General features: G+C 35.1%; 1 protein-coding gene across 1 annotated transcript; it reads left to right on the plus strand.

Annotated features, from left to right (window-relative positions):
- The first annotated feature begins 1597 nt into the window (after positions 1–1597).
- Positions 1598–8078, plus strand: LOC148876779 (annexin Gh1-like). The gene is made up of 5 exons (XM_088969679.1): positions 1598–1883; positions 2889–3034; positions 3417–3635; positions 5929–6141; positions 7306–8078. The coding sequence occupies exons 1-5, from the start codon at positions 1808–1810 to the stop codon at positions 7603–7605; spliced, it is 954 nt and encodes a 317-aa protein (XP_088825805.1). The 5' UTR covers positions 1598–1807; the 3' UTR covers positions 7606–8078.
- The last annotated feature ends 736 nt before the right edge of the window (positions 8079–8814 follow it).

Genomic DNA, 8814 nt, shown 5'->3' on the forward strand with positions numbered 1-8814 from the left:
GAATGGTATGATAAATTAAAGGGAAAATTCCCGATAGGTACCTTGTATTTTAGGTCAAGTGCTAATTTAGTACCCGAATTTAAAATGCAACAATCTAGAATCCAAACTTTCAAAATGCAATCTAGTACCTGCTGTTAACGAGCCATTAAGTATCATGGGAAAAGACACAAATGCCCTTCAAGTGTCATCTAATTTTCTTTATCAATTAACATTCGATTAATAAAGCAACAACTGTGTAGCAAATGCCCTTCAAGTTAAATGCATTTCAACACTCATCAGTATTCGAAGGGAAAACCATGGGAAGAGAACCTGGCGGAGTCAGTTTGACAACAACAACCGGTGCAACGACCTCAAGACTCAAAGAACCCATATACAACAACATACCAGGGCCATACTGGATGTGGACGGAAGACGTTGAGCTATAATTGCGAATTTAGGCTGAATATGAACCTGGGAAAGACGAATATCTGGTACTTCAGTTAGAACTGCTAGTTTTGTTTTGTGGTGAACTTTCAGGTGGGAGAATATTGTCGGTGAATCATAGCTGTTTGGTGAATTGTGTAAACTACAAAAGGCCCAGTGGCCCACCATTACCTGCTACAGGTGTACATCACACTCCACTTATTATCAACGTGCGAATGCAAAGCCGTAAGAGTCACCAAGGTGGAAGAACTCGGTCTGACGAGGCCAACGCCTTGTTGAGAGTATTGCAGGCTAAGGAATGCAATGAAAAGGGCAATTCCTGCCGTGCAGGCAAGCAGGACTGGCTGAGGGATGAGACGTGCAAGCCTTGCGCGCAAATCAAATGCAACCATCGCAAGAAAAACACAGCCCTCCACTAGCACTATTACCAGCCCGGTTTGGTATGAGATGGAACCTGATCCATGAAACACCACTAAGTCGTATGCAAATTCACCCAAGTCTTCAAGAATGGAATAATCTCGGCACTGCTTCCCTATAACGATGAGCACATCCTTCATGTCTCGAGGAATGGTGTAATTGAAGAGCTTGGCTTAAGTTTTGTTCCATTTTCTTGAGAAAGAAGATGATGAATAGTGTTTTATTTTCAAGGGTAATTTTAACATTTTCAAAAGTCTTAAATTGCATATGAGATCACATGATATACATAACTGATGGTCCATTAACGATAGGTACTAGATTGTCACATTTTAAAATTTTGGGTATTAGATTGTCGCATTTTGAAAATTTGGGTACTAGATTGTTGCATTTTAAATTTCGGATACTAAATTGGCACTTGGCCTAAATTTCAGGGCACCTATCAAGAATTTTTCCTAAATTAAAATAAAGTGATCAAATATTATCAAATGAATTAAAAATGACTGGTATTTCATGAATTAAATGACTTGAAATTACTTATATGAATTATGACAATTTAATAAAATCGCAATTTCATTAATAAATAAAACATAAATTTTAAATTATGTGAACATATCTATTTAAATGAATCAATTGGATTATATCAAATGATTTTTTTTTTGTATTTAATACCATATGCGCCTCACATGGGGCACCTCACATCATGGAAACATCTATTGATTATGTTTTATCATCTTCCGTACTATCATCGGGAGATGTTGATGTGCTGTGGGGCACACATATGAACTCGGTCTCGCCACTTCACCTGCCTCGTGCATCTACGTGTATATCCAAACAAAGAGTGGAAAAAATACGGAGGAAATGTCCAATTTCACTGCTTTAAATTGTGAAGGCAACCCTTCTGTTGTTATCCAGGCCACGATCCCCCGTTCTCGTTTTCAGTTCCCCACGATCGGAGACTAGAGTGACAATGTCGACGCTTGTAGTTCCTGAGTTGGTTCCCTCTGTCACTGAAGACTGCGAGCAACTCAGAAAAGCTTTCGCAGGTAACGAAGTTCAAGAATCTGCACTCTTTTTTCTTTGTCTCCCTCGATCGGGTATCGTTATAATCGTTCTCTCGCTTGATTTCGTTTTCCGCCTTTTAGATCGGTGGACCATTTCTTCTTTTTCATGCTCCGATCGCCGGAGTACTATTGTGGGCCTTAATTGTGCTTTTATTTTTATTTGATCTAACAAACCTGTTAGTTGGTTACCTCTGCTCGACCGATTTTGAAAGGATCTATGGTATTGTTCTGTTCGCTTTGTCAGAAGGAAAGAAAATCTCAGATCTCTGTTTTCTGCTTATATAAAGTGTTGGCAGGTTTTTGATAAGATGCTTGGACCACATTTGCTTATTGTTTTCAATTGACGATTTTATGTGTCTGATCTCTGGCTGACATGCTGCGATTTTTGTGCTTCTTTTGGAAGCTTGTCTTCATCCCATTTCTAAGCTTAAGTTTATTGTAATTTTGTACATCAGCATCATGTAGTGTTAGGTTCTACATGCAACTGGATAGGCACCGACAATTCAAGCACGCTCAAGGACGGATTTGCCTGGAGATCCATGTTTGTGATACCTATCTACGTCACCTCGTTTAATTTCTTTTGTATCTGTTAATTATTGTATTTCAGGACGAGCTTAAGTTAATTTGGAAAGTAATTCTATATTCAGCTGTATAGTTCATGGTGGTTGTATTCACTCTACAACTCTGTAATGAAGCTACTGAATGATCGCATTATATTCTTTATCTCTCATGGAGATTGAGATTGCAGAATTCTTGTCATAAGTTTCTGATGTCTCTATGCATCTGGCATTCATTTTGAGAAAAATTATCGATTTTCAGTCTCTTCTCTTTCTGGTCCTGTTCTGTCTTTAGTCATTTGGAACATCTTGGTGATTCTAATTCGAACTTGAAACTCTTACAAAAAAAAAGGAACTTGAAACAAACAAAAAAAAAAAAAACATGGCCAAGGTGTATTATTAAGCAACCCATTTTGTTAATCTTTTGCAGGATGGGGCACAAATGAGAGGTTGATCATAGACATACTGGCTCACAGAAATGCAGCACAACGCAAGTTAATCAGAAAAACTTATGCTGAAACTTATGGAGAGGACCTTCTCATATCTCTAGATAAAGAACTTTCAAGTGATTTTGAGGTTAGCCTGCTGTGGATGCTCTTTTCTGACACTAGACTAGAATAGAGAAATTGTTCCGGTTTAGCAAAATACAACTGGTGAAAATTCTATGATGCCCTTAAATAAAGTGCCATAGATATTCCTGCCAATAAAGACAAACAATTGGGCATCATGAACTTGCCTGTTTCAGTTGGGTGTTGGCAGAACGTATGAAAAAGGTGAAAGAGTACTTGTAAACAGGGCCTAGGATAGATGGACTGTAACAGGGCGAGATGAGAAATGAAAAATTGATGCTAAACAGGGCCTAGGATAGATGGACTGTAACAGGGCGAGATGAGAAATGAAAAATTGATGCTAAAAATAATGCATCTTTTAGTAACTATTACTTGTCTTCTTTAAATAGAGAGCAGTGCTGATGTGGACATTGGATCCTGCTGAACGTGATGCATTCTTCGCCAATGAAGCTACAAGGAGATGGACGTCAAACAACTGGGTTCTTCTGGAAATAGCTTGTACAAGGACTTCACAGGAACTATTCTTGGTTAGGCAAGCCTATCATGCTCGTTTTAAGAGATCCCTTGAGGAAGATGTTGCATATCATACAACTGGGGACTTCCGGAAGGTATGCCTTGAATCCCTTGTAAGCTTTTTTTTTTTTTTTTTTTCTTTTGGTAAACACACCCCTGTAAACTTCATACTTATTCAAGCTTCCCAATTGTTCTAGTTATTGTTATGACTATTATTTTTTTTGGTATTTGACTTTATTATGTGTGTTGCATATTCCAATTTCTGAAAAGAAGAAAGTTCCTGTTATATTATTTCCTTGAGTATTATTCTTATACACGAAGCTTAATTAAGGTCACCCAAAAATTTTCAAGTTGGAATTTACTTTCTCTTTTGTTTTCTTTTTTGGCAAGTATACATTTCAAGGTAGATATATATACACATTCATCTCTATTGCACTCTTCTAGCGGTAATACATCCTAAGCATGTTTAAGAAATAAGCATTTAAATAAATACTTTGGAGTTGGTGAACTTTTCTTGTTTATTAATCAGGGAATGTTGTTTTGAAATATGAACGTCGAATTCTGAAAAATGACAATTGACCATTTTAACCCTAGATATTATAAAGCTTGTTTGACTTTTAACAAACAAATTACCAATTAATTAAATGAATATAAAATAAATAATTAATTAATTAATAAAATAGCAATTAATGATTAATTAATAATAATTATTTTTATAATTAAATAAAATAATTAATTGTTAGTTAATTACATAATTATTTTTAATGAATTGAGCATTTAATAATTAATTAATTAAAATTATTAATTAATAAATAATTGAACAAATAATAAAATATATAATTTAATAATACGTAAATAATAAAATAAAATAATAATAAGTTTTAAATATTAACGTAAAAGAAGAAATTTCTTAGGGGTATCTTTTGGGAAACAAAATATATAATCATTGCTATAGTACTAAAAAGTAAATGGTAAATTAATGCTGAACAAATAATTGGTAACAAGCGCTCTTAATACATCTATAACTCTTCAGCGTTATGCATTAAGGCCCTGTTTGCTTTTCGGTAAGTTAAATGCAATTACCTGGGTAAGTTTTTCTTGGAAAACACTTACCCAGGTAAGTGATATCCATGTTCTTTTATTTCCCAAGTAAAAGAAGGAAATGACAATTTTAACCATAAAAAATCATTATTAAAAGGGACATTTTTGTTCCATTTATGTGTAGGAATCCCCCCCCCCCCTAAGTGGAAAAGTTATTTACCCATTTAGGAGAAATGGAATTCCCCTAGTGACCACATTAATCTGAAAAAAGAATATGAAATTCTTGGTCAATGGGAACCAAAATCCCATTGACCAACTTTCCCCCTTCTCAAAATCCAAAGAAAAAATGCCCTCTAAGAGCTATAGAATAGGGCCTAATGTAAGGGGCCATTACTTGGTGAAATGATAAAATCTTGGGCTATCATCTGAAAGCAGCCATTTTGTGCAAAAAATAGTGTGAAAGGTGAGGAAGTATCCAGCCCACCCCTCCTAAGACCCAAGATAGCTGTGACACATTGGGTAGTGGTCTTTATGGAGATTTTTTTTTTTTTTTGTTTTTTTGGTAAACAAGATTACTATAGATGAACACTGGGATTCTGATAGGAAACTTCCACCATATATATATATATATATATATATATATAAAGCGTGGTAGTTGACATATTAACTGAAAGGGATTAGGACCACACGTGGGTATAATTGATTAGGTAAACTATTTTTACCAACCTTGGGTTTACCTATCAACATTCTCACTCGTTTGGGGTTAATTAAGTTGCTTATTCCACCGTTCTTGTATATTATATGGATAAAGATATCCTTATTTATACCTCTTGAAGGGACAGATTTTTTTTTCTTTTTTTTTTTTATGTTATGACATTAATAAGGTGGGAATTAAAAGTCAAAATCAGGTTCAAGAAGTAAAATAAAACAAGGTAAAAGTTTGAGATGGAAACGCTGTATTTAGTGTTTACAAATATGAGTAATTTTAACAATTTAAAAATATGTATTTTGGTGGTAAAACTAATATTTTATTATTAAAGGTATTTTTCTCAATTTCATTTCTTTTGTGAACAAACCCCTTGTACTTTCATGATCAAGGTGGTGTAAGTTAGGTAAGCCCAGGGGAGGTCTTAGTATATGAATAAAACCCTGGGGGTGGTACAAGTAGTTGATCTTATTTGATAAGAGTAAATTGGATTTATCTTTCTTCTATTTCCAATTTTTTTTATATTAATAACTTGCATTGCATTTCTTTTCTCCTAATCATTCGATTCTTAGTTTTCCTTTAATGTCGCTGCAAAGGTTCTCTACTGGCTGGTCATTTTTTTTAGTTTTATTCCTCCCCAGCTTTTGGTACCTCTTGTGAGCTCCTACCGTTATGAAGGACAAGAGGTGAACATGACACTTGCAAAATCAGAGGCTAAAGTACTCCATCAAAAGATTTCGGAGAAGGCTTACAACGATGAGGACCTTATCAGGATTCTGACAACAAGGAGCAAAATACAGCTTAATGCAACATTGAACCACTATAACGATGAATTCGGGAATCCCATCAACAAGGTATGCTCATTTCTGTTGTCTAGAGTTCAATCAACTGTAACAACGATATCCGGAAGGTTGAAGAAAACCGACTGGATGATTGCATTTCATATGGTCTGTAGTCTGTAGACCACCCTCTCCGACCATGAAAGAAGTACCATCTTTTCCGCTTTCCATCACAAAGAATGGAATGGTTAAATGGTTACGGCTCAGTTTGGAAAAGAGTACAAATACAAATATGTACATACAAATACATACAAAATAATATAAAATACAAGGTTTTGTACTCTATAAATTTGTATTTGTATTTCTTCTAAACTGAATTTATGTGGTGTAGCATATTATATATATCATGATTTTCGAATTGCCGTTGACCTGGACGATCGGACCATCCAGGCAACTGGTTCTGTTTTACTCCAAACTCAGTCCTTGATAAAAAATTGTTGAATCAGTCAATTATCCATTGGTCTAGGCAGTCAAACCATCAATCCATCGACCTGTTCAATGGATTTTTGGCTGTTTTTTTATTTTTAATTATTTTTTAATTTTTTGTCAGAATGAGTCATCTATTCAAATCGGATGGTCAAGTCATTGACCCCAAAACCGATGGCCAGAATGGTTCTATTTCTAAATTATTTTTTAAAAGCATGGTATATATTAAACCGGAATGAGCCAGGAAATGGTATCCGCAGAAAATTGATTTTTTGAGATTCACCCATATCCGCTCGGTGTCATTTTCTTTATTGCGAAATGGTTGAAACTATCTGCATAGAGTAAGGATTTAAAAAGAAAAGTAGAAAAACTCTTACAAAACTTATATAGGTATCTCTTCCTTTCCCTACTTTAAACATAGCCTTAAGGTTAATTGTCTTAGAAGTTAGAATCAGATATATATCATGCTATTTATAGTTATAGATGCCTTTCCCTTTAACATAGTGTCAGTTTGACAGTTTGGTAGGGCTTTGTCGTGGCATCTTTTGGCTTTGCCACCAAGACAGCTTATAAGCATTGTTCGGTGAAAAACCCGGAAAGTGCTAATTTGCCATCCTTCAGCCAAAAAAGTTCTTTCCTTTGGAGTTTCTCGCAGCTCAACCAAAGGCTCAGCCCTCCCAAAAGGACCCTTAGGTCTTGTGGGTTTTAAAAGAACCAGTTGCTAGTAACAGGACTTGGGGTTTCTGTTTACAGGATTTGAAAGCCGATCCCAAAGATCAGCTCCTAGCAGCATTGAGGACCACGGTGAAGTGCTTGACCTATCCTGAGAAGTACTTCGAGAAGGTTCTTCGATTGGCGATCAACGGATTGGGAACAGACGAATGGGCTCTTATTAGAGTGGTTACTACTCGGTCTGAGGTGGACATGAAGCAGATAAAGGAAGAGTACTATCGAAGGAACAGTGTCACTCTGGAGCGTGCTATAAGCGGTGACACCTCGGGGGATTACGAAGCAATGCTTCTAGCTCTGATAATAGGACATGGAGAATCTTGAGCTGAGTCTCATATGTATTCAGTGTGTTTCCTGATATCAGTTACGCAAGACCAGACCATATCTACCCGTACGTGTTTCTGCTTATCCGTTTGTTTCTGATCTCCGAGCCCTCCCTTTATGTTACTTAATGGTTTGTTGGGCATGGGCCAAAATTTAGTATCCTATGTGGTTCCACAGTTGCTTTTTCGTTTCTCGTGGAAGATGTTATGACGGAGCTCCCCTTTTTGATAGTGTTTGTTGGTCTTATGTTTGATAGAATTTGGTCTTCTGTAGTGTTTGCCCATTATCTATCTCGTAGTGCCAGTCATGATGTGTGGTACTATTCTCCGCTCGAGTGGTTACGGTCGTGTACTCGTCTCAGTGTTTGTGTGAATTTTGAGCGTAGCTCTGGTGTTTTACAATGAATTCGTATTAAAAAAAACAGAAAGAGTAACCTTTTGTTGCTGATTAAAATGAAAGGTCCGTTTGTCAAATTTTTTTGAGCTCTGATAGTCAAAAGATGCATTAAGCTTTCGACATAAGATTTGGGCAGTCTGATGACCGTTTAACAGACGTGCATATTTTTATGCATTATTCCGTGTTTTTTTGCACGAAATTAAAACACGAAAGATGTGAGAAGCTTCATTTGGAGTTTCTTGAAATCAACCTAAAATGAGCTTTTTACATTTTTTGGGCATCCTGTCTTTTGGTGGTTAGATCTTTTGCGTGTCAAATAGAAATAGACTGATTTTTTGTCTTCTTAGCTTGTAAATAACCGAAAGACGGTACGGAAAGATGCACCAAATGGGTCCGAAGTTAACCCAAGGCTGTGTTTGGTTTGATAGAAAATAACAAAGAAACTCAAAGTTGAAATAAAATTCTTATAAAACTTGTAAAAACATTCCCTCATCTTTTTGTTTCTCTCTTATTTTTTATCAAACCAAATACATCCTAAAGGTGGCTACTAAAGGGCTATTTTTAGGGGTGTAAACATATCATATTTGAATCACAATATTGAAAATTAATATTCAAATTCAAATTCAGTTAAATATTCAAATATTCGATTTAATTTGAACTCAACCAATTAATTATTTTAGGTAATTAATAAATATATCAAATAACTATTTTATTTATATAAAATATATAAATATATAAATTATTTATATACTTTAATTATATATATATAAATTATATAAAATATTTAAATATTTTATAATATATATATAAATT

This window comes from Nelumbo lutea, chromosome 1 (assembly GCF_056320005.1).
Source record: "Nelumbo lutea isolate HS-2025 chromosome 1, American lotus-T2T, whole genome shotgun sequence".
NCBI classification, from domain to species: domain Eukaryota; kingdom Viridiplantae; phylum Streptophyta; class Magnoliopsida; order Proteales; family Nelumbonaceae; genus Nelumbo; species Nelumbo lutea.

What these genes read in the sequence shown, in the direction of transcription:
- LOC148876779 (XM_088969679.1), top strand. Translation starts at nt 1,808, where the DNA reads ATGTCGACGCTTGTAGTTCCTGAGTTGGTTCCCTCTGTCACTGAAGAC. An exon ending in ACTCAGAAAAGCTTTCGCAG is followed by an intron (nt 1,884 to 2,888) that starts GTAACGAAGTTC and finishes AATCTTTTGCAG; the next exon opens with GATGGGGCACAAATGAGAGG. An exon ending in AACTTTCAAGTGATTTTGAG is followed by an intron (nt 3,035 to 3,416) that starts GTTAGCCTGCTG and finishes TTCTTTAAATAG; the next exon opens with AGAGCAGTGCTGATGTGGAC.